This window comes from Pagrus major, chromosome 10, assembly GCF_040436345.1.
Source record: "Pagrus major chromosome 10, Pma_NU_1.0".
Lineage (NCBI taxonomy): Eukaryota > Metazoa > Chordata > Actinopteri > Spariformes > Sparidae > Pagrus > Pagrus major.
The window spans coordinates 7,412,094-7,437,748 of record NC_133224.1 but is presented as its reverse complement, the minus strand read 5'-3'; the positions used below and the strand labels follow the sequence as shown (position 1 = coordinate 7,437,748).

Genomic DNA, 25,655 nt, shown 5'->3' with positions numbered 1-25,655 from the left:
TGAATACTCTTCTTCTCTTGTCCCTTCCCCTCTTTCTCTCTCTCTCCCTCCTCTCTTGACTCCCTCTCGGTGGCCGCTGACCTCCGCGACACAGTTTTCCTAAAACTCTCGCCGGTCTGAAAACAAAGAAGCAATGTCTTGGTTTCTGTTCGTTTAGTCAGGTCACATTCTTTCATACGTACATGAAGCAGGTTAAATATGTACTGTATATATGAATATATTGAGCCTTTAAACTGCACGGTATTAAAATAAAGCCACATTTACCTTTTGGGATACATGAAGCTCGCCTATGTAGTGTTTCCTTGGAGGACAAAATATGATTTGTTGTTGCCAAATCAATGACGGGGTTGAAATAGGTTAGTGGTTTGATGCTATTAAAGCTGCTATTAAAGACAAGAGGTGATGTCCTTTGTTTTGGCGGTAATGTGAAGGTTTTTTGTAGGGAGGTAATGATCAGTCAATCTGTCAACGTAGAGATATAGGCGTCTCTTCCCAATGTGCAAACGTGTCCATCTCGCCAATGTCTTCCCAATTAGTCTGCAAGACGTCGTCTTTCTATCAGGGTGGTGGACACAAAAGGAAACAAAACAGAATCCTTTTCTTTGGTCTAGTTGAATGAAAATAGTGACATATGCCATATATGATTAATAAAGTAAGACAAACATGTGCAACATACTTTTTTTTTGCAACATTTACTTAAAAAAAGTGTTGTTAATGTCTGTACAGTACGTGTAGTGGTTCTTTTGGCTAAATGTTACGTGAGCATGCTAACATGCTCAAAATGACAGTGCTAACGCGCTCACCTTTAGCATGTTAGACCAAGTACAGTGTTCGTTATTCTAATTGCCTGATATCACATTCGCTAATTAGCGCTGAGGCTAACGGGATAAGTTTAGCAAATATTTAGTCATGAACCAAAAAAAAAGAAACAGCCACATATGATTAATTAAATAAAACAAACAATAAAAGGAAAAAGGAAAAATACAGGGTTGTTATTAAATTCATCCTGAGGAGGACATTCTTATCCTTAAAAGCCACATGTCGGACTCATGACCTCAGAATTTCTAAAACCTTGTATCTGATAGGATGCTGTTTATCTGCCCAAACCTAATCCCAAAGGAGTAAAAAAAATGTATTAAGTGATGTTATGGATCTATCTAACTGTAGCCAGCATGCCAGTTGCACATGAAGAAATGTTAAGACAAGGAAACGTCTGCATCTGTTTCAAGAGGAGGTCAAATACCAAATTCTGATGAACATAAGAAGCTGCTAAAGTTAGTGTTACGGGGAAACATACAGCCTGGTCCCCCCTGCTGAGTTTGCAATCAACCAATGAGGTAAAATCTGCCTTCAAATCAGCTCTGTGGGCTTTTTTTTCAGAGATGAAGAGAGGAGCAGGAAACCAGACAAAACAAATGAACGCGACTTCTGATCGAGATACAGCGGAGACACAGGTCAGTCGTGTACTTGGAAACATCACTTGTTAAGAGAGATGCAACAGCTTTAACACAGTTTTTTTTTTGAGTGGGTTATTTCAGGTCAGTACGGACAAAATAAACTGTGACAATTTGCTTCAATGCTTCAGGTGAAGCCCCCCGCCGAGGAAGCCGAGGTTGACCTCGACCTTAAAGGAGCCAAACACCCATGAAATCGTCACCCAGAAGGTAAACACACACATATAATCTGGGCCCCCATGGACACAGGGCCCCATTTCTCCGGATTAGGGGAGCCCCAAACTCTGCAGGACCGGAGAGGGTGTTGAGGAGGAACAACACCCGCTGGCAGGTCGGAGGGGCCCCGCAGATTGATGTGCGTGTGAAACCCGCCGGGCCAGATATTGCGCACTGCCGGGTTCATTGTGCGCTGCGTCCCAGCTGCAGATTCATGCGTCTGCGTCCCGCCTGGAGGCTCTCATCTGAACATACGGTAAATTTAACTCCGGTCAAAACAATGTTAAAAGGCAGGCTTTGAATGGTGGGCTGACATGTTGGCCTTTCCACTTTCTTTGGAATAAGAAACTCCTATAGAGACATAGAATAACTCAAACAACATTATATAGCTGACATAGACACATATATCACTAATGAAGTATTGCGATAACTTTGATATGAAAAGTGAAACACTTTGGGCGCCCGTTGGCTCAGTTGCGTCCCATGTGCAGAGGCATTGTTCTTGCTGCAGCGGCCCGGGATACGAGTCCCACCTGTGGCCCTTTGCTGCATGTCACACCCCCGCCCAACTTCTCTCATCCTGTTTCCTGTCACCTCTGAGCTGTTTCAATAACAAACATACGATGATTGTTTGCGAGTTCATCTGGTTGCCTTTTCACAAGTGCTTGAGTAGTTAATGGTAATTTATTTGCCAAAAAAAATGGCAAAACACACAATGAACAAAGGTAAAGATAACATTTTCTTTTTCAAATGATCTGAAAATCTGATATCGTGACGACAAATGAAGTTGTGAAAAGGTAGAATATTCCCTTCTGAAATGTATTTGAGTGGATTAGAGAGTCATATAAAATGGAAATACTCGAGTAAAGTTCAAGAAAAGTATTGCACCTGATTACTTTCCACCGGTGTTTTCGTTACATCAGAGGTGAAAGTAAGAGCACGTCCCACCACAGGGCCAGAGCTTCACTATAACGTTTGTTACTTTGGCGAATTAATTCATCCCGTGCTGTCCATTCACAGCAGGACCATGTGTCCTCATCCCCCTCCCTGCAGGCGGACATGGCACGGCCTCACAGAGATGCACCGACATTATCCATTCACCGCACGCTGGCCAACGCAAAACTACAAGGAGCCAAGTGCACAAGAAAGGAACCCTGTTTTTCTCCCCGTCTTTGATTTGTAAATACCTCCGCTGCAGTGCAACAACTTCCAGGCTTGTATCTTATAACCATCAAACATTTACATGCGAAAGTTGACAAAGGCTGAAACAGCGGAGGAGGCCTCGCAACAAAGAGGCCCATTTATAGTGTACAGTCGGGGAGAGACACGCAGAGGGAGGGTAGGAGGAGAAGCTGGGAGGAGAGTTGAATTAATGAATTAAAAATGTCGTGAAACAGCGGCAGTCTGAATACTTTTGGGTTTATATAGAGAGGCGTGCAGGGGGGGTCCTGGAGGAGTGGACAGCGCAGGCTTCTTTAACTTCTCTCTGACCGAGCACACACACAGGACTCCCTCTCAGCTTCACATGCAAGGAGAAGAGAAAACTGTGCTCATCTGATTACATAATGACCCAGTAACAGTGAGCCAGAACCGGTACTGCCAGTACCAGTGTGCTGGGAGACACCGACTGACCGCTGGTTAGACCTCACCCAGGCCTCTCTCCTGACGGCTTTTTTTAATGTTCTGGTTTTTTAAAGAAGAATATAAGATGACAACGACGTAGAGGGACCGCAAAGAGAAAAACAATGCGATGTCAAAGTTCTTGAGCTGTCAGCAAGTGCGCGTTGAGCGTCCTCTTCTTTTTTTCAACCTTCCTTTGTCACTATCTGTCTTTTTCACATGTCTGCAGCACAGTGAAGTTGATTAAATCTTCACGTTTCCAAGCTGTGGTCAAAGTGAACTTCTGTTACAAGTCAACAGAAAGGTAAGCAACTCAAAAACATTTTTAAATCACTGGAGACTTGAAGGATTTTTGATTAAAATGTGAATATAATCTGACAGCTTATTTGATTTATGTGCAGGCAAAGTGTTGGTGTAATTACTTTATTATTTACTTACCTACTCACTTACTGTACAACTCTATTATGGTCATCTTTGGCCAATTTCAATGTCATAAAATACTCAAAGTCTGTCTGTCTTACTGCACTTACTTCCCTTTTTGCTACTTTCCTACAATACTGCATTCTAACATCCCAATATTCACTTGTTTTTGGCTTTGTGCTTACGATATGTAGTAGGTCCTTTATAAGGACTGTAATTTGAGGAATAAACAGGTGCTCTGTCTCGCTGCATGTGTTGTGTTTACAGTGCAGATAGATATTAGTTAGATTATAAGTGTGTAACAACAGAGAAAGTTGCAATATGAAATCTGTGCCACTGCATCTGACTGAATAAAATACTTCAATATCTAATACTGTACTGGATGGAGTAAAGTTTTCTACTTAGAGATCATTTAAAAACAAGTTAAGATCTCAACATCCTGCACCTGTCCTGAGTGGTTACCCATAAATATAGTTTGTCTAATATTACAAACATAACTGAATAAACAAGCTGTTCTCTGAGGATAACAAGGTCCCCAGAACACTGTTTGAAGCTAGAAAGGTGGCAGGGTCCGCCACATATAAACAAAGTGAATCAGTATGACAGTCCTTTAAGGTCAGTTTGTTTATTCAGTTTATTCAGTCATGAAAACAAAGAGAGTTTGTTTGTTTAGTTTGTTTAGGCATAAAAAATCAGCAAATGAAAATCTCCTCCCCAAAACTACAGAGTGCACCTTTAATGTAAGTAGTAGTGTAAGAAAGTAGCATTTAAGTGAGATATAGGACAATTTTCACTTGTTGCATTGGCAGATTTTGCCGGTGTACAAGAAGGTGTGAGTCGAATATTTGGATGCAAAACAGAGGAACAAACATATGCAGCTATGCATGAAGAAGCTGAACAAAACAGGTTGTAGGACAGTACTCAGAGTAGCGGAAGATATTGAAGGACTTGTATATGACACACCGGAAAGAACAGGTGGGATGGTGTTGAGGAAACCAGTCCTCATCAGCACCACAACAGCAGCAGGCAGTCAGATTTACAGTCAGGGAGACGGACATTTGGCTACAACACACTCGGAAGAAGATGGTAAAAGTCAGTCCTAAATTACAGCCTATAGTGGCCAAGCGCTGCTCTCCATTGTTTGATTTAGGTCAATGTCGTAACTCTTCTGTTTCTAATTCTGGGCCGAGGAAGTGGAGGCGAGCGGTTCGGGGAAGTGTTACACTGAAGTTGCAGTGGCTACGACCCCAATTCCAACATTGCTGTGTAGAACATGAAATGATTATTCTTTATGACATGTAAACAATTGGAAAACAGTACAAGAGACAATATATTCACTGTTTCAATTCATTGACTTCATAGATTTCTGTTAATATATGCTTATTCTGAACCTGATGGGAGCAACACATTATGAACAAGTTGTGTCAGGAGCAGCAAAAGACTGAGAAATGCTCCAAAAACACCTGTTTGGATCATTCCACAGGTAAACAGGTTAATTGGTAACAGGTGATACTAACATGATTTGGCTGGAGGATGAGATGAGGTTCACCACTTTGTGAAAGACGCGATTGTGTAAAGGATATCACTACATGACAGACACACGACTCATGTCAACCAGAGTCCTTATAGTTTAGGCAAGTGACCCTAACCCTGCAGTAATGTCTCTGAAAAGAAAAAAACAAAAGGTATTAGTACATTTCAAACAATGATGTTGTGAGTCAGTTTATCCAGCCTGTCCAATAAGTAGAACAATGGATTGAATTTGTTCGTAAAAGCTTTCTCAATCAAAAAATATCGCTTCTGAAAATATAAAATGAGCACAGTCACATCACAAAGTCTTTAATTTGATTCTTGAGTTGAGCCTCAAGTCAGTTATTTTCCGTCTCATCCATCAAAATAGTGACTTGAGTTGATTTGAGTCACAAGGATGTGGGGCACAGTGATTTTTGTTTCGTTACAGTTGGTTTGCAAATGATTGCATTCTGTTTTTATTTGACACGACCTCCCGAATTCACTGTACTGCTAACGTTTAATGTAAATATTTTCATGATAAAGCACTCTCAAGACTCCTGAAGGTGTCAAAAAACACAAGATGCCAACAGCTGATGGGGTAAATGTTAAAGCTCTTAATGCATATCATTAGGGATTAATTAGTAAATCACGTTTTATAAGCATGTTTGAATCTAAAGGTGTCAGTATGCTTGAAAAGAACTCCTTTGTTTGATGTGTCATCAACCACATCTGAGGGCAGAGGTGATTACAGCTTTCCAGACAGCCACACTCAGACGCAATGGAAAAAATCTGCTGTCATGGAGAGATGTGATGATCATACAAATGGGGATAACAGCGTGCAGTTTTTAAACACTTCTCTGATGCAAACATGAAGTTGTTTGTCCGCTGTTTAGTCTGTGCTCGACCCCACGCTTCTAAGTTTGACGCTGTAAGTACCCTTTAGTATCACTTCTTGAAGTGCCCCTCTCGTGCTGTAGTATAGAGTCAGAAATGTCTGAGATGAGGGGTTGGTTGGGTTGATTGAATGGGTCAAGTAGTTAATATACATAAATGACATAACTTGTGGATTTTACATGAGCTCCATCTCTTACGTATTTTCTTTTTTTCTAAACCTAACCTAGTTTTTCAGCCTAACGCCAACCACACCATCACCATTTGACAAGCTTAACAACAGCCCGAAAACTCATATAATAACTAATATGACATAATATGTGTAGTTTTTGTTAACAAGCTTTATTTTGAAAGTCTAGATTGACATTGTGCATAACGTATAACTTATAACGTATAGCATCCAAAACCGACGCTAGAGGGGTAGGTAGAGCATCAACGTTTGAAGCTTTCAGGAGTTGGAACGTCGGCTGAACTGGAGGTAGACTGTGTCGTCAAATAATCGAAAGGTCGCTGGTTCGAATCCCCCTCCTGTATGTTGTAGCGTCCTTGAGAAAGATGACTGAACCCCAAATTGCTCCTGATGAGCAGGTGGCACCTCTGCTGTCAGATGCTGTTTGACCATTCAACAAACATCTTGTTGAAGCATACTGACACCTCAACGTCTGACTATATTATAATGTAATCAGTGCAGCGATGACTTTCCTCCTAAATGTAAGTGCTTATGTAAAACGCAGTTGTTCACTTTTGGTCTTGAAAAGTCAGTCTTTGTATTTCTTAAACGTGGACGTGTGTTACTAACTTTTAGAAATATACGGTCAGCTGTCTGATCCGACCAGGACCACGACTTTTTTTTATATACGTTAGCCAGCAATAGTGAGACAAGGAGGCTCTCTCTTAATGGATTTGTCTGAAATCGTTCACTGTATGCATAAAGAGACACTGACACAACAGCAGCTCATTTGTATGTCGATGTGCAGTGCTTAGTTTGGCTCCGGTAAGTTTGGGGTTTTAGCGACTTGTGTTGGCTGAGCAAGATGCCTTCTTGGCACGGCCTGTGTTGATGTTTAGACAGTCCTTTGAGTCCGGTGCGGGGCTGCTGTGGTGTGGACAGTGGTCACAGCCATTCAAGTTGTGTTGCATTGAGTCTTTTCAGTGCAGTGTACTGGCTGCTGGGGCTTCTTTATGGCTGTGGACACTGGACAGGGGCACTATGTGGAAGGGATTACTCTCTCCTCTGGAATACTAATGACCGTCTTTTGTCACAGATCTATTTCCTCCACCTTCGCTCCACATACCCCTTCCTCTCGCTCCTTCATCACCCGTTTCTCAACCTCTTCCTCTTTCACTCCTTTTGTCACCCGAAACCAATTATTCTCTCTCTTCTGCCCCCTTCACAATGTCAAGCACTGCATACTCACACACGATCAAACGCACACACACACACACACACCACGCATACAAACACACACACTTTGACGCTCCGTACCGCTCTCCTCTCCCCGTCTAAGTTGCTCCCTCTTTCACTCACTCGCTCACCCAGTCGTATTTTTCAATGGTGGCTTTTGTCCCTTTCATCTCCTCGAAAACAAAGGATTCTTGTGCGCTACAGGACAGAGGGAAGGAGCGGGATGGAGAGCCGGACGGAGAGGAAGAGATCCTAACCTTGAGTGTGGTCGCCAAACGAGTGGGAAAAGTCATTTCACAAGAGAGGGAAATAAATCAGTGTTACTGTCAGCGAGGCTGATCCACCACTACTGTTTTGGCTCTAATATAACTTCTATGTACCGTCACAAGACTGCTTACTGTCGTTACTCTTAAAGGATAAGAGCAGTGATATTCTGTGTTTTTGCACAGGATGACATGTTCCTTCATAACGATAAACCTCGGCACAATCCCACATATCAATCCTCCTGACAGAAATATTAACGTTTGCACCAAATCTGTATTAATTTGCACCTGAAAATAGTGCCAGCAAATGAGTATTTGATCTGTTTTAAAATCTGCATTAACCAATATTTTTTTACATAAACAGTGGATTAAATGACAATGTGTAATAAGACACAAGCGTAAATAATAAATATTGGATTGTGGTGGCCGGAAACATGAATAAAAAGATGCTAATGTGTCTGCTGGATACCTAAATAGGCCACAAGTTTGCTTTATAAGTTGATAATATGTCAGTATTGTTTTTACGTCTTGCCGCCCCTCAGTAGCCAGAAAAATCTCTTTTGATACTAAACAATCTTCAATCGGAACAAATACACTTTGGCCAGAGACAGGATTGGGAAGTTGGAAAGCATTTAGAGCTGGATAATAAGAAAAATATAGAATAACGACCGCCTTGACCTGTAAAAAGTGAACGAATAAATCAACATACGTGCATCGCTTAGCTGCTACATGTCATGTGTGAGCTCCTCGCTTTGCAAACCAAACATTCCTTTGCACAATAAATGGTATTGTTTTGCGTTCGAACTGTTCAAAAGGTCTATATGTCCGATACACGAGTGTGTGTTTACTGTATGTGTAGGCAGGAGCTCCGCAGGGTTCAGAGTTCAGCTGGAGATGGACACGGCCAATCACATGGGCCTCCTCTTGACCCCGCCTCCCTCCCCTCTCTCCCCTCCATATCTTAGTATTCAGAGCACAGACATCAACACAGATCTCTATTCATTCACTCAGTGTGAGCTCCAGCGTGGAGAGAGAGAGAGGAGAGAGAAGGGTCAGAAAGGACAGGAAAGGACAGAGCGTATCAGATCGTCTTGGTTCTCGGGCTTTTGTTTGTGTTGTCGTGTTTTTTGGTTTTGTTGTGTTCGCTCCGGAAAGCAGAGGCAGTTTGAGACAAAAGGGCCATTTAGTAAACAGCGAGTGAGATCAAGGGAGAAGGAAAGAAAAAGGATGCGGAGAAAGAGAAACTGCAGCCCAGATGAGGGTAAAAAAACTCTACAGAGTGGACAGGGAACGACTCAAACAGTGACAATAAGTGTCCGTGGCACTCGAGGGTGGGCTGGCGTCTCATTATGTCAATATACTCCTGACCCTTTGAGACCCTCAGACACTCAGACACTGATCCATCTCATCCCATTATCATCTGACACGCATTCACTCGGCACGTGTTAAATGACAAGAAGCACTTAGCTCGAGTGAATGACCTCATTCAAGTCAGCCATAACATGTTTGATTAATAACAGGGCCGCAACTATTGATTGTTGTCATCATTGACTAATCTGATTATTTTCATGAATTCGTTAATTGTTTAGTCAATAAGTTTAGTTAGTTACAAGTTTAACCGCACCGTGTTGAGCCGATCTACGCCCAGAATGGACGCTCTCTGAAGTAGTAAAAGCTTTTAAATAACTTAGCAACAGGGGACTTTTATTGTGAAGAATTTCTAGGAAATTAAACTAGTTTATCATCAAATGTGCTGAGCTTTGTTAGCAGTGGTTCTTCGATGGTACTGCGGGGAGGAAGAGCCTTTACAGCTGATCCTTGGACGGCTCAAGACAAATGCATTTGCTCATACAAATACTGGGTTATTGTGCCGAGTCAAACTGAGATAAGCTGGGCCAGCACATGTGTATGTAAAAACCCCATATGTGTTGTAGTTTGGTTAGGTTTAGGCACCAAAACTACTTGGTTAGGTTTAGGAAAACATCATGGTTTGGGTAAATATAAGTCGGTTCAAAATAGTCAGCTTTGACTTACAGTTACACACGAGATCCTGAGTGAAAGTCCAGTGTTTTCAGTAGCACCCCTCTCCAAGGAAGGCTTCCCACAAGATTTAGAAACCTGGCTGCAGTGATTTGCTCCTATTGTGCCTTCAAAGACCATCGGCCACTGATGCCGGGTGATAAGGCCTTGCTTGCAATCGGCGTTGCAGTTCATCCCAAAGGTGTTGGATGTAGCTGAGGTCGGAGCTCATGTTTTTTCCACACTAAACCAGGAAAATCATTTCTTTATGACCCTTGCTTTGCGCGACTCTATGTGGTACCAAGAGTACGCAAAAGTCAATGGACAGGAGTGCTCACTGGCTTTTCTCTACAGTTTCCTACAGCTGACAACTTGTGAAAAAGTAGATCTAACAGACATAACAGTCACATCTGGTGCAAATGCCACATAATTGAGGTCTCTATTCAAGTAAAGACAGGCATTGAAGGGTAGAGTATAAAAACAGCTTTCAGCAAATTAAAAGAGGGTGGTCCAGTAGAATATCTCAGCATCCTTGACTCAAATTTAAAGACATCATTTTCTTAATCTTCGTCATGTGGAGTAACAGCCACCAGTGTCTCCTCATCTCGATTCAGTAGCCGCCTTGTGCAACCAACACGTGAATGTGCCTGCACGTTCAAGCTTTTAATGTGAAAGAGCAGCTGTGCCTTCATGCTGAAAGGAGGCTTTTATTTTGACAAAGCCAGCTGCCTCCAGTGAAAGGGGGAAAAGGGGCTTAAATGGACCACCGTGGACAGCCACAACACTGTCCAGTTGTAAAAATGTGCCTTTAATCCCCTTCTTCTTCTTTTTCTTCTTCTGCTTCTTCTTCCTCTCCTCCCAAATGTTCCACTCTGTCATTTTTCTCATTCATGCGGTGATGAAATGTTCTCTCTTTTATGTTTTTCACACATCCTGCACCTTTTCATATGGACTCACCTGCTGTTCACTTGATCTTACTGTCCAGACAACCCACTCTTCTTCTTCTCCTCACCTCCTGTTGTCTCCTCTTTCTGTCTCCGACCCCCTGTAGCACCAGCCATGACCTCAGCCACTCCACCCTCCTCTGAGGGCTCCTCCCCTCAGAAAGTATGCCACTCCCAGACGCAGACCGATATCACCAAGCCCCTGCTGGGCTCCACTGGGGGGGCTGGAGGTGCTGTTGCAGGTGGAGGAGGAGCGGGAGCTGGAGGGCCCAGTGCTCTGCGTCGGAGGCGGCGCGTCCTCTCCAAAGATGGACGGAGCAATGTACGCATCGAGCACGTAAGCGGACGAGGGGCGCTGTACCTCCGTGACCTCTGGACGACGTTCCTGGACATGCAATGGCGCTACAAGTTCTTCCTGTTCTCTGCCACCTTTGCTGGGACCTGGTTCGTGTTTGGAGTGCTTTGGTACCTGGTGGCAATGGTGCATGGAGATCTGCTGGGTAAGAAGGAGGAAGCGTGGATGCACTGTAAAACCTGACAAAAATCTGACTTAACTTAAAAAAAATCAAGAAAAGTAGACTTATAATTTTAAGTTGTTAAAACTTTTTAGCTCGTACAACTTGAATTTATATGGTCTACTTTACTTGGTAATTCTGAGGTGATTGGTTTCCTGACTTTTTTAAAGTAAAGTCACTTTACAGTGCAATGTCAGAGGAGAGGAGAAAGGACAGCAATTCACAAGGAAAAGCAGGAAACCCTCTTGCCCTTGATGGTAATGACATCCTGTAACCATCACAAACATCGATGTCATGTTTTCACAATAAGAAAATTAATAAATTAGATCAGAGATCCTCATGAAATGCCCCAACAGCAGCAGTAATATTGATTTTACATGGTAAAAAAGACGATGATGATAAAACTACTTTGCATGAGCATGTTAGCATGGCCATTGTGAGCATGTAAGCATGCTGATGTAAGCATTTAGCCCAGAGCTCTATTCAAGTGCAGCCTTGCAGAGCTGCCAGCATGGCTGGAGACTCTTCTGCTGAACAATCTTTAAAAGTACGTGAGACGCCTTGTAATGGCAATCTGCTCTTTCAAGGACAACTGTTGACCAAAAAGAGGAAAACTAATACAGAAGGAAAGATATGAATAACTGGTATTGATCATAAACCTTATCAGCCATCCCACAGATATATATAGTCATTTAAAAGTCTTTATATTGTTGTTTTAACCACATACATAAACAATTCAGAGGGAGTAATAAAATACCTTAATAACTGTTAGATAAACCAGATGTTGCATAAGGCCTGGAGGCCATGAACCAAATTGTTTCTCTTGGATTTTGTAAGTTTTCCACGAGCTGAAGAAAATATTTTATGCTGTGAACAGATTTTAATTGAGTTAGCAAAGATCTTTGAGGGCGCAAGCTGAAATCATGCAATGACAAAAAAAAAAAGAAAAAAAAGCCTTTACCAATGTCTGCTGGCTTTTGAACACCATGAAGTACAAGCACTTTTTTGTGAATGACTACACAATGAAGACACACAGGAATACTAATTCTCGTCACACAAAGAGCATGAGAAAGACCTGGCAGGACACTGAGAGGGGGAACAAAATGTTCCTTGGTAATTTGTTTACGTCCTCGAACCAAAGATCTGCTTTTCTTCCCCTCCGTTCTCCAGAATTCGACCCCCCCTCCAACCATACCCCATGTGTGATGGAGGTGAAGACCCTGACAGGAGCCTTCCTCTTCTCTCTTGAGTCTCAGACCACAATTGGCTACGGCTTCCGGTGCATCACCGAGGAGTGTCCTGCCGCCATTGTCCTGCTCATCTTTCAGCTGGTCATCACCATGGTGATGGAGATCTTTATCACGGGAACCTTCCTCGCTAAGGTACCAGTGGGGGAAACCTCTAAAATCCGACAGATAGAGGCTCATAAATTGAAAATTTTGGATTAAAGTGGGGATGCACAATCTCTAATGTGGTTATAAGAATATGTCTTAGAGTCTGCCAAGCTCCAAATATGGGCATGTTTTCCATCTGGCAGAAACTATGTCGAGTCCTGCTGTGATTTGGTTTATCTCCTTAAATCTATTGATGCTTCTCTCCTTTACTGTTGGGGTTTGACATTGTCAGAGGGACTTCGTGGTGCATTCAGGTGCACGTCTTAAACTTAGAAAGTATCCAGTATGTAGTAACAGGAATCATTATATAGACTGTGACATGTTTTCCTCCTCTCGTAGGTCGCTCGTCCCAAGAAGAGAGGCGAGACAGTGAAGTTTAGTCAACACGCGGTCGTGTCAAATCACGAGGGTCGGCCCTGCCTCATGATCCGAGTGGCCAACATGCGCAAAAGCCTGCTGTTAGGTTGCCAGGTACTGTGCGCATTCAATTCTGTTGGGGAAATGAGAATTAAAAGCACTTTTAAAATGCTGTATAATCAAGTACAAGCAAGCACTGTAGTCTGCTGGTAAATGTTTTTGTGTTATGAGTCACATCCTGTTGATCAAACCCTTTCAAGCTCTTTGAATGCTCGCTCAACTGTAATGATCTATCTGGTGAGAAATACAGTCAATGACACATTCAGTGACTGAGCATCAGTCAATAGTCATCTCAGTCGACTTTAATGAAGACACCGGCCATTGCAGGTATTAAACCTGAGGCCTTTTGGTTACAGGATGCCTTCTGCAACCTCTTGGCTGCATTTACTGACTCCATCTTGGCTCCCAGGTGACGGGGAAGTTGCTTCAGACGTCCCTGACGAAGGAGGGCGAGACGGTGCGGCTGGACCAGCGCAATGTGCCTTTCCAGGTGGACACGTCCAGCGACAGCCCCTTCCTCATCATCCCCCTGACTTTCTACCACATCATTGACGAAAACAGCCCCCTCAGGGCCTGGGCGGCAAAAGGTAGATCACGGCTCTCGAGAAACAGTCAGTGTCTTGATTTGAAATCACAGCTTGAGAACAACTGTACGCACATTGTTGGAATAACTATGTTTGTACATGTAGGTGTGTTGGTATTTACGGTCATGTGCTGCACAGTTGGGCTGGTTTGGCACTGGAGGAGAGGGTTTCTCTGGCTGGAATGTGTGTGAGAGAGATGGCCAGAGACACCCCTCATTAGAGCACAATGCCGTACAGTCCGGGGTGCTGACACGAAGCCCGCACAGATCCACTTACAGCAGCACAGAGCTCTCAGCACTGAAAGCCTCAAAGGACCTGTGATCGCTGTGTTATTTATACTCATCTACTGTAGACGGCTTCTTTCATTTCTTTCCATGGTCTCACGTGACATGATTTTTTGATTTGTTATTATGTTTTCCTTTCCTTTCCTTACACATAGCATCGTCCATAGTACTACAGTACATAGTTATACAGTAATCCCTTTCTAAGTACCAACTGTAACAGTTGCCAAGTTCTGTCGCCGGCTTCCTCGCATTACTTCATCTGGGGTTTTTCCTGTCATGAATCCAGGAAACGATACCTTAAAGCAGTCATACATAGAACTAGAAAGAGACTGCAGATCTGTGTCAGTGTGTGCAAGTGAGTTATCTGTTATCTGATGTCATTGTGTTGGCGGTGTTTCTGGAACATCATAATTAATGTTGCTCCTTGACCTTCATTTCAATTTATGACGACAAAGTGCGACAAAATCCACTTCTGGTGCAAGCTTTCACGGCTGAATGGGTTACGTATAGGCAGTAGGCCATTAGTCTCGTCTGCTCTGTGCGTGTTTCTGACTCGAGTCACAATTCTTAAGCCAATACACAGATTTGATTGGCTTAGTAGCGTCTTCTGAGTGATTAACAACGCATGCCTTTGGTCTGTGAGTTTCCTCGGACGCTTCCACTGTAAAGAGTAGAAAATCTGGGCTGGTTAAAACACAAAATCTGGGACATTACAAAACACTATTGGTCAGTTGCAGTGATGGTTCTGAAGCAACATTAACTATCATGGTCCAGAAAAAAACACCAATATTATCACCTAAAAACTGATGACCGTCTTGGATGGGTCGTGAAACACCTATTAGTGAGGGTTTGGTATCTATCTTGCTTATTGTTAGTATTGGCAAAAATGGTAGACCAACAAAAAAAGGTAAAAAAAAGGTAAAAAAAAAAAAATTATTGGTGTTGTTGATTCTCCTTCATGAGTCAAATTGAGTGTTAGCCCTGCTGACAGACTGGCGACCTGTCTGGCAGTCCGATGTGAACTGGGATAACAGCTCCTTGTAATTCTGTACAGGATAATTACATCTAGATCATGGATGGATGGTTGACTGCTTGGATGGGACATTTTAAATAGCTGGACATACATGATAATACTCACGGCTGAGCACACTTCTGTGCTTACTGCGTCTCTGAATAGAGCTTTCGAGCTCCCTGCAAAGCTGTCTTTATGTTCTCAACATGTACTTAATGAATGGGACCTTCAGTTGGGAACAGCTCTCATAGGAACATTGACTGGTTTCTAGTGCAACAGTGTGTGAATCTTGTCGACGTTGTGTGATATGAGTCACTGAATCAGGAGGGCAGGACACTGTGGAGATGGTCTACGGAAGAGGGAACTGACCTGAAACCACTGAGCTTGAATACGAGCACATGCCACCTAACCATGCAGATATATATGTACCACTGTAGCCCGCAAACTCTGTGTGCACACTGTGAGAAACACCATCTATGACTCATTCAGAGGCTTTATTTTCTATTGAACTGAACTCGAAACCGATGACAAAGAAAATGCTTGTTGGTTTGCGGAAGGTGGGAGGTGAGAAACAGGTTTATAAATGTTTCACAGGAACAGGTGATGGCAGAGACTGAAACAACAGGAGAGTTAGTGGTTAGAGGTTTGTGGCAGACAAGAAAGGTCTCAATAATTATTAGTCATCCTGACAATTTGGTTTTATGTTATCATGCTAACTTTAGCTAATTAGCATAAAACATGACGTATATAAGACAGATGGTTGAAATGTCATCAGGGTTTCACATATCTGGTCATAAACCACAATACTTGACAATTGAGATTTTGACCTGATGGCGGTGCTACATGAAAATTAGGTGGATCATCATAGATGTTACAAGTAGTCCTGAGGGGGACCGGGAATGTCCTACAAACTTCGTGGCAATCCTTCCAATAGTTTCTGGGATAATTCAGCTCCTGGTGGTTCTATGGGCATCAGAAGTCATCAGAATTCATCGCACGTGAACATTGAATGTCCGTGCAAAATTTCATGGCAATCCATGCAATAGTTGTAAAGATATTTTAGACCGAATTGGAGGACTGACCGACCAACCAATAGATGGACATCGCCATCCTGAGAGCCATGCTTTATTAGATTACTTCATGAATGTAGATGAGGCCTTTGCACCGCCCATTGTAGGCCAATATCGAGAATCCCTCAACCAAGTTGGTTGCAGTGTGTACAAGCGGTTGCGAAACGTGGTGTTTTTTTCCCTGGTGGGAGCGTTACTGGGTCTGGGTTAGGGTAAGGACTGTTTAGACAGATGACAGAGTCTGCATTCTGAGTGAGGCCTGTTGATGCAGGTGTGTGCTTGTTTCAGTGCATGTGTCCTTTGTGTTGTTGGGGTTGTGGTGTTAATGAATGAATGAAAGTATATTCTGCGTGTGTTTTAAAAATATATATACAACATTGATGTTGCAGCTTTACTGTGAGTATTCACATTTCATGCATGAGTTCCTGAAGTGTTTGAATGTGTGTGTTTTGTGTGTGAGAGCTGTGTTCTTGGAAGCTGTGTGTAAGTGGGGAGTTTTTATGTTTTGGAAATTTCAGGATGTGTGTGTGTTTTTGTGTGTGTGCGTGTTTTTGTGCATCTTGCCTTACACACATATTTGACTGAATGAGTCAGTCTGTGACCTGGACATGCAATCTTTTACCGCTAAAATAAAGTGCAGGCTGAATACAACAATTCAAACCCAAAGACAACATGACTCGTCGCTACAGGTGCAGTCGCTTTAGCTTGGAAAAGCACCTTTTGGACAGCGCATTCGGGCCATCATGTGTAACTAATGGGAACTTATGCTGGAGAGAAGAGGAGCGTCCGCCAGGCACACTGAACCATTGGAAAACAATGGTTTTGCTGGCAGTGTGTTTCTAGCGATGTGTCTTGCATGATTGGTTCCACTCAGCTCTGTGGAGCATTTTAGTTTATTTTAGGTCACTGTTGTGGTTTTCTGCCCAACTGAGGTCTCATCAACCCTGTTTCCAACTGTACAAGCCAGCTGTTTCAATGGAAAAGCTCTAAAAACCTACTGTACTCTATCTTTCCATCATCGATCAGCAAATACAGCATCTAGCTGGTGAACACAGTGGAGAATACTGTAGCTAAATAGCCAGATAAATCCTTCAGTCGAGTGAATATTGGGCTTGAATTTGTCAGGCTGCAATCAAATGACTTAAAATGAATGAAAGTGTTGTTATATGTTGGCTAGATGCTTAAATAGGCTCATACATGTGTTTTCAGCTTATTATGCTGCACTCAAGTGGCCGGTTTTTAATTCCTCTACTTTCAGGTTGTTGTTTTCTTGGTTTGCTGTTTGACCTAAAGTCTCCTCTGTCCTCCAGGCGGTGGCTGGACAGACCCGGAGCTGGCTGACTTTGAGCTGCTGGTGATCATGAGCGCCACGGTCGAGCCGACCTCTGCTACCTGCCAGGTCCGAACATCCTACCTTCCAGATGAGATCCTGTGGGGCTACGAGTTTCCCCCCGTCGTCTCCCTGTCTCCCTCAGGAAAATATGTGGCCGATTTCGCCTTCTTTGACAAAGTGGCCAAAACCAAAACCCCACCCCTCTTCAAGCAGTCCCTGCCACCGAGCCCGCCATCACAGGCATCCCGTTACCAGGGTGGCAAGGAGGATGGGAAGGATCCAGAGAAGATGCGACTGGAAGAGACCTACAGGGGGGAAGAGAAGGGGCGAGAAAGGGGGCGCGTCAGAGATAGCAGCCCGCTGAGTGTGCGTATTAGTAATGTGTGAGGGAAGACAGAGAAACAGGAAGCGGTTTTGGAAAGTTGATGTGAAACTGAGATATGGTAAAGCTGCTCAACAGTCACTCACATAAAACATCTCCCTCACTTGTACATGAAACACTCACAATATTCATATATGTACTGTGGAAAGTTGAACACCTTGGCCCCTTAACCACACGCAGACACACTGCCAAGATGCTACTGTAACCACAAGTCTGTAGAGGACACACTGAAGATAACTGTGCCTGCAACCAACCTTCGAAGAGAGCAAGTTACAAACTCAACATGTACAAATGTACAGCACCAAATCAAGTCATCCATTTTCTATACTTATATTCATTTGTATTTTTTGGAAAGGACTTGGTTTAATAACTGGAGGACACTCAACACTGCAAAAATCAGCATCCGTCAGGTAATTCCCAGTATACGTAATTCAGTCAAGGGTGCCAGAAATAACTTCACCTGTTTCCAGTAAAAATCAACATGCGTGAAGAATTTTCGATAAACGAGTGTCTCGTGTTGGTGTGTCACAACAAATTGAAAATGAAATATCATGTTTCATAATACACAACTGTTTATAACTCAGTTTCTTTCCATACTCACTTTGTCTTAGTATGTGTGTTAAAACCTGATTTCAGAAAATAGAAAATGCTGATAACTATTGGAAACAGGTTAAAATACTCTCACCATACTTTCCCCCCCTATTTTATGAAAATAAGAACCCAGTTACAGGCAAAATAACTTGACGAGAGGATTTTTGCAGTGTACTTGAAGGTCTGACGTGTTAATCACTGAATCAGAGTACTGTTTTTTTTCCTTTTTTAATTAATAAAATTCCTGCAACAGGTGGCGAAAATACTGGAACCATATTATTTTTTTAACAAAGGATTTTAAAGGAATGTATCATATTGTATGTACCCAATAGTTTCTAACAACCTCGTTACGTGCTGCACCTGAAAATATTGTGGTGTCTGATATGAATGTTTTTTTCTCGTTTACTGGCGTAAATATCTTTAGTAATATTACTAAAAGCACTTTAACTTGAAGGAAAAGTGGCATTTCACACACAAGGGGAATAACTGAACTAACTTTAATGCACTGTAATACATGATTAAATCTTGTAGTTATGTTTGGGGCTTGTGATGCTTGAAAATGGGTAATTTTGTGAATGTGATAATACTGTTTGTATGAACTTTTTTGTGAACTGCCTTAAATTTCATGTACAGTATGTGTGTGTGTGTGTCAATGTACCTCTGTACAGTGTATAAACATATTTTTCCTACATTCTTCATTTCTATATATACTGACATTTGACACACATTTTAAATATACCATATTAATTGTTCTTAATGCACAATGTTATATCTGTAAAGTACAGACCACTCAACTTTATACTGCTGTAATTTCTTTTTTTTATATGGTGGTAATGAAGGTACCTGTGGATTCTGCCAATGTGTGTTTAATCACCTGCCTGTGTGTATTAGATAAGTACATTTGGCTAAAAATACATTTTTGTAGTTTACTCTCGATAGAAATGGCGACAGACGCATCAAAATTAAATCAAATTATGGTACATGTTCAAAGGGACGAGTTAAGCTCCTTAATGTTAATGTTGAAAAAAATACAACATTTGAATTTTAAGAATTAATCAGGAATACATCAAAGATCAAGATATATATTTATATATATAAAGATAGAGATAGATTGAACCTTTTTCTTTATTTTAAGGCTTTTTTGTTTGAATGGCCACCAAAGCATGCTATTAAAAATGTAATATATGATATACCTGAAGATTTGTTATAAATTTGTGATCTTGATAATAACTTTGAGATTAAGTGCCACTGTTCAAATCAAATCTTTATCTGCTCCAGACGAGCCCTTTGAGAACGTTCAATGTGTTTCAGTTTCACTGTCTGGTGAGTGGTTCTGCTTTTTTTATACTGTACAGCCTACTTTATATTGATCATGATACTCAAAGCTCATCGGTCTAACTTTTTAAGTAAGCACTTTTTAAGTGGCTCTTTTAATAAATGAATTATTTACAACATGTCTGTCTGTGTTTCCATTAAACAAAATGTTTAATATATTTTTATATTATTGAGCCTTTAATTGCAATAATTTCATTGAAAGGAGCAGTAATTTCCATATTAACACTATATTGGTGCCTTTTTATCCAGTGTTAACCAAGCTAGCCTTAAGCTAAAAATGCCAGTTTAAAGTCGCAGTAGCTAGCATTTAGCTAATAACAGTAGCTTAATGTTAGCTGAATGCTAAGTGAGCCACTGGCCTACGAGCTAAAAGGTAAAGCAGTTGCATTGCATCGATAAGCTGTTTACTGAAGTTAGCGCGCTAACCAGTTAGCCCCAGCCCATCCTGTCTCGATTGTCTCATAGCTTCCTGTAGTTTCGACTCCTGGGCTGTCCGAGCCATGAGCTATTTCGCTAACGGTAGATAGCTCCAGCGGGGTCATCCCTTTGTTCCCACAGCCCAATGGTCCCACAGCCCTTTGTTCCCACATTTCTAAGAATCTTGGGTTAGGGAAGGGGAAGAGGCTTTAGGATTAGGGTTAGAGAAAGGGAAGGGTTAGGGGTTAGCGAAGGTGAAGTTAGGGGTGGGGATTAGCTTTAGGGAAGGGGAAGTGGTTAGGGTGGGAACATAGGGCTGTGGGAACATAGGGCTGTGGGAACATAAGGCTGTGGGAACATAGGCACGCTCCCGCTCCAGCTAGCAAAGAGCAACCTCTTACATATTGTACAAATAACACCTTCAATGCTAACATGTGCATAGGTACATTTCTGTAAATTAATAAATGGAGTGATTTGCTGTTGTTGTTGTTTTTTTTAAATAAAGTTAAGTAAAACAGGCAAGAGATGATTTTTATAAAAACCTATTTTCATAGACATAAAATGAGAGACTCAAATAATAATCCAGTTAGAGTTATTATTGGTGAATATTAGGCTATAAATAAGAAACACAGGTTACACCTTTAATTTGAACTATCGGTCGCTATAGTGACGGCTGCTGTGACCGACATTAGGTGAAGGGCGGGCAGATGCGAACCAGGAAGAGAAAATGGCGGCTCCCGGAGGTCGGAGGGTGTTCGAGAAACGCAGCAAAAAAATAACAGCAGCAGGTAGGAATGACAACACACGCCTGAGGTGAGTAGTTTCGCTTGTGGTTAGTGCTTGGTGTCTGTATTTTACCGAAGTCTGCGAGTAAGCAAGTGAAAATTTGTAGCTGCTAGCCCTCAAGCTAGCGCGAGTTACGATGCTAACTGCTTAGCTTAGCCAGTTGCTTCGAGTTAGCTAGCTTCTGTGACTACTAAGCCATGTAAATGAGTGATGGACTCGTGTGTGTGAGTTTGGATTTAATGCCAGGTAGAGGTGGAGGCGACAGGTAAAGCTTCAAGGGTCTTCTGAAGAAGTCGCTAAATGAAGTCATCACCTAATTTGCATGATTAGCCATGTGCACGTACTTGTAATGGACGGCTGCAGGAGAGAGGAATAACGTCGTGGGAGAGACAACAAGTGAGTAAAAAACAGCTTTTAATATGTTTACAACTTAAAATGAACTTATTTTAGACAAAGAAAACTTTATATTTACACCCCGACTGTAAGCCAGGGCGGGATCAGCCGGCGGCGTCTTTGCGCATGCGCGATTCATTTGCATCCTGGACGCGGAGAGGTGAGCGTCTCCTGCTCCGACTGCAGCTGGGAGGGACTGCAGCTCCGACTGCAGCTGGGAGGGACTGCAGCTCGTTGAGAAGAGTAAGAACGATACTTGCTTTCACGTCAGAGTCTCCAAAAGTCTCCAATAATACCAGAAAAAGTCGCTAGATTAGTCGCTAAGTTGGCAACACGGAGATTTCAGCCTCTGCTGCTGTCTGCAACACCCATTTCCTCCTTATAAGCTCTCTCTGGGATTGAAATATAACTAAGTAAACTCTTATCTTTCTCTTGTCTTGGCTGCATACGTGCCCACTTCATGTGTAACTTAGCTAAGTGCAGTGCTGTGTTTGTTTTTTATAGGTAGTTATTTTCATGAGCTGTCAAATCAAATGTTACTTCCTGGGTGAGATCTGCAGTCAGCACTCACCAGTGTCTTTACTTATGAAACAGTACTATTTTAAAGTTGTCTTTACCATCAGTCGCCTCATGTAATGTGCGTCAGTGTGTGTTTTGTAACATCACGGTTCTCATGTCAGAAAAAAAACATGCATTTAAAAGTCATTTGCTTTTTTTTTTTTTTTTTAGATGTTTTTGTATTAGTGCATTTTACTACAGTGTCCAGTACTTTGGCAACTCCCCATGATAGTACATGAACATGTTATATGCAAAATTCACCAGTCATCCCCATTTAATCATAACCATGGTACTTTTTTTTGCTTTAAGGTCTGGCTGTAGTTTCCATGAATTCAAAATCCCCTGGTGATGATGCCCTCTGCAGGTAATTTCTGACTCATAATGTCACACATAGCTAATTCCCTTACAGTAAATTGTAGGTATTTATAATGCAGTTTGGAAATGACTATTTGTACTTTGGAATATGTCTTTAGATGCAAAACAAATTTCCCTGCCTGTCTGAGTGCAGGGCTGACAATGAGCAGCTGTGAAAACCTGCTCTGTTTCCTGCATCAACCACAAGAAACCCCCACAGTCACGTTGTTTGTTATTCACAGCACATTTCGAACACCCAACTCAAACCCACAGGTAACCGACAGGCTTACAACAACCCATGTTCACATATAAGCACATACACAGGCAGAGAGTAGGAATGATTAAAACAAATGAGTAAAATCTCAGCTTCTTCTTTTTATAGTAAAGGAGAGCGACGATAAAATTGCAGGAGAAAGACTGTAGTCAAGTAATAATCTATCCAAAATCAGCTACGCCAGCCATTTAACAAAGACACTAAACATCTGAGAAGTATTGCATGGAAGCATTTTGGTTTTGTGCTCATTAGTCAAAAAGTAGACACAAAGTCTGGTTTATCTGATACATTGTCTCTAAAATGAGGTGAATAAGGGACATAACGACGTCAGTTTGGGGATTTGGAGCCTGTGGGGGTTTCACTCAAATGAATTTAAACAAATTACCTGTTAGCTTTGTTTCATTGGAACCTGTTTTTTTTTTTTTTAGAAAGTCACAGCTGCACTGTCTGCTATTTCCTGCCCTGTTGATTACAATATCTTGCATCTGCTCTCATTGCATTGCTATATTCACAGGTTGCCGCACCCATCAAATACATGTACAACTTTGTTTCCTGTCAACAAGTTCAGATTCAGTTACATTACATGCAAAAATCTGCGCGGATTGACAATGCTCCTTCTTCTGAGTTGTTGGATTATTGCGGGTAAGATGAACACAAACTGTATTGTCATTTGCATGTTTTTATGAATTTTCAGAACCAGTTCATCAGTTTTTGTAACTATTTATATTACGCTTCATACGTTTAGTTGGAAGTGGTCAAAACTTATTTGATTGTTTTAGTTTACATCCATGTTTATGACATATCAAAGGATACTTGTAGTCACATTATTGCTGATGTAACATGTAATATGTTGTAATGTATCTTCCTTAATTTATAGAATGGATTTTTTTCCTACCAGGCATTACAGCGGAGGACTCACCAACGAGGCACTACCGCCTGAAAAACAGCTCATTTTGTCTACGATTTGGGAATTCATCGCAAGATGTTATGTGGACTTTTAATAAGCACCTTATTGTTCTTAATAAAAAAGTCAAAACCAACAAAGACAGAATGGAATATAATCCGAGTGACATATCCTTGTGTATCAACAACGTCAATGAGATGGACAGTGGCATCTACGAAATAATATTTATCAATAGTCTAGATAAGCAATCAACGACGACCCACATGCTAACAGTTGAAGGTAAGTTCTATATGTTTCTTTGTCTGTAGTTTGTGTTTTTGTCTTCTTGCCCTGTAGATTTAATTATTTAAGATTGCTATGGGTTTCCGAGCAATACAGAGTTTCTTTACCTTCCAGTGTTTATCTGAAGACCATCTTTAAGGCTGCTGAAATGAACATATGACCTGTAATTAAGCTAATCTTCCCCTTTAAATGGATATACTTTTTTCATTGTGACTTCAACCATGTTCTTCAGTCCAGTAAAGTAAAGGTCACATAAAAATCTAAGTAAATTGGTAGTCCCTATTCATGTTCATGTTAGTATTTCATGTATTTCTCCTCTTGTTTCAGCTCTTTCAGTTACCCATGATGTCAGTTTTAAGAGTTTGATGTTTTTAAATGTTTGATAAAGAATGAGGCTCTGACCCTCATGTAACTTTGGTGTGCTTACAGCTGGCTGCTGACATAGGCTTTATAGGCTGCAGTACGTATAAAAAAAAATACCAAACTCAATGCAGTTATACATGCAGATATAGTGGAGACAAATGCACACTTCATGTAGTTATGAATTATGTGCACTTGTATTGAACAGGAAGCTGGGTACAATATATCTGAGGCCTTTGAAATGTGTTGTTGATGCTGTGAGTCCTAGTAGTTGCCACTAGAGGGTGCTAAATTATCAAATGCCTTTAATCTAAATGATCTGCTTGGGTGTTGCAGACAGTGTTTCCAGACCTGTGATCAGGATGTCAGCAATGCACTCCAACCAGTCTGCTGGATTCTGCAACATCACAGTCAACTGCTCCGTCCAGGATAATTGGATGTGGTCTGTCTGTGATGAAGACAGTTGCAGACCATATCAGAGATCCTTCGGGAACATTAACATCACCATTACTCCTCAGAACAGATCTATTGTCTGCAGTGTCAGCAACCATGTTAGCACAAGCAATGCTTCTGAAAGCACACAGACAGCATGTAAGTATAGTGTGATGTTTTTAAGCAAAACTTATATTCCAATATTGTAATTACATATTAATTTCTGTACTTTTGGTCATTTTTGGCCATGACGTAATCATTTTAAAAATCCAGTTGTGATTATTGTCTGCTAAAATGTTTCTTCATTTCTTTGCAGGCTTTGATAGATATAGTCCTAAACCAGAAGAGACACCACAACCATCCTTGTGGATAGTAATAGTTTTTATAGTGTGTATGTGTGTCTTTGCATGTATTGTCTGTTTGGCTATAGTGCACTTTTCAACAGGATATAAACGCCATCAGGTAAGCCAATGTTGATTAGTAATATTCAATTCAACTTTGTGATATCATTTTGAGAATGTAAAGTTGAATTTGATGGTGGGAGGTGTACTCCTTTTAAATTTTATTTATTTCCAGGCACAGACATCTCCTGTTCTGCTAATATCAAACGAGGCAGTGGAGGCGCAGCCACAACCTGTAGCCAGAGTCTCTTCCTCTTCTTCCAGTGGCGCTGAGGCCTCTTATGAAAACGTAGATGCCGGGCCGACCAGCAGCCCATCCATCAGCCCAACAGAGCGTAGTCAGACCGTAGATACTGTCTACAGCTATTTACAGGCGCCGAAAGCGACTGCCTCTGGTGCAAACAGTGACAGCATGGAGGTCCGAGAGGGATCGGCTTCGCAGTCTGTTCCACTGGATGAGGCAAGGCAGCCTGTGCAAATTGACACAGTGTACAGTGTGTTGCAAAAGCCAAAACATCTGAAGTCGCAGCACAACCAATAGTTCAAACAAGAAGCAAAAGAGGTGAACAGGACAAGTGAGAGAAGCCTGTTGCAAAGCGAGCATGCTGATACGGACATTCAGGCAATGTTTACTGTAAACTGGAGGACACATGCTTACAGATTATGCAGTTATTGTTGTGTGTGTTTTGGTGTTGTATTTGTATTCTTGCAAGAGAGATGGTGAGCCTTGTGCAAATTATCAGGTCCAATATTTAGCATTTTTCTGATTATCGAAATCAGTGTATTTTTTTGTTGTTTTTTTGTTTGCAGATAAAATAAATTGATTAAAAATG

The 25,655-nt window shown here is 41.7% G+C and overlaps 2 protein-coding genes across 6 annotated transcripts in view; both read left to right on the top strand.

Moving 5' to 3' along the window:
- kcnj10a (potassium inwardly rectifying channel subfamily J member 10a) overlaps positions 1 to 19,778 on the top strand; it is a 31,258-nt gene extending 11,480 nt beyond the window's left edge. For 3 of the 5 annotated variants that reach the window (XM_073475430.1, XM_073475427.1, XM_073475431.1), the window contains 8 exons: positions 1,381 to 1,454; positions 1,586 to 1,926; positions 3,520 to 3,594; positions 10,852 to 11,244; positions 12,430 to 12,641; positions 12,993 to 13,124; positions 13,480 to 13,657; positions 17,331 to 19,778. In XM_073475430.1, coding sequence (XP_073331531.1) covers positions 10,860 to 11,244; positions 12,430 to 12,641; positions 12,993 to 13,124; positions 13,480 to 13,657; positions 17,331 to 17,740 — 1,317 coding nt within the window. In that variant the 5' untranslated portion in view covers positions 1,381 to 1,454; positions 1,586 to 1,926; positions 3,520 to 3,594; positions 10,852 to 10,859 and the 3' untranslated portion in view covers positions 17,741 to 19,778. Of the gene's footprint in view, positions 1 to 1,380; positions 1,455 to 1,585; positions 1,927 to 2,690; positions 2,850 to 3,519; positions 3,595 to 10,706; positions 11,245 to 12,429; positions 12,642 to 12,992; positions 13,125 to 13,479; positions 13,658 to 17,330 lie in introns of those variants that run through there. The other 2 variants (XM_073475428.1, XM_073475432.1) reach the window with 2 other exon arrangements.
- A 1,027-nt stretch (positions 19,779 to 20,805) lies between these two features.
- LOC141003778 (uncharacterized) lies at positions 20,806 to 25,655 on the top strand. The gene is made up of 7 exons (XM_073475240.1): positions 20,806 to 20,866; positions 22,125 to 22,179; positions 22,958 to 23,085; positions 23,342 to 23,626; positions 24,326 to 24,580; positions 24,738 to 24,883; positions 24,998 to 25,655. The coding sequence occupies exons 1-7, from the start codon at positions 20,806 to 20,808 to the stop codon at positions 25,361 to 25,363; spliced, it is 1,296 nt and encodes a 431-aa protein (XP_073331341.1). The 3' UTR covers positions 25,364 to 25,655.

Excerpts from the sequence above, each read along its gene's own strand:
- LOC141003778 (XM_073475240.1), top strand. The coding sequence starts at position 20,806 with ATGGCGGCTCCCGGAGGTCGGAGGGTGTTCGAGAAACGCAGCAAAAAA. Across the intron at positions 20,867-22,124 it reads CAAAAAAATAACAGCAGCAG|GTCTGGCTGTAGTTTCCATG; the intron begins GTAGGAATGACA and ends TTTTGCTTTAAG. Across the intron at positions 22,180-22,957 it reads GGTGATGATGCCCTCTGCAG|GTTGCCGCACCCATCAAATA; the intron begins GTAATTTCTGAC and ends CTATATTCACAG.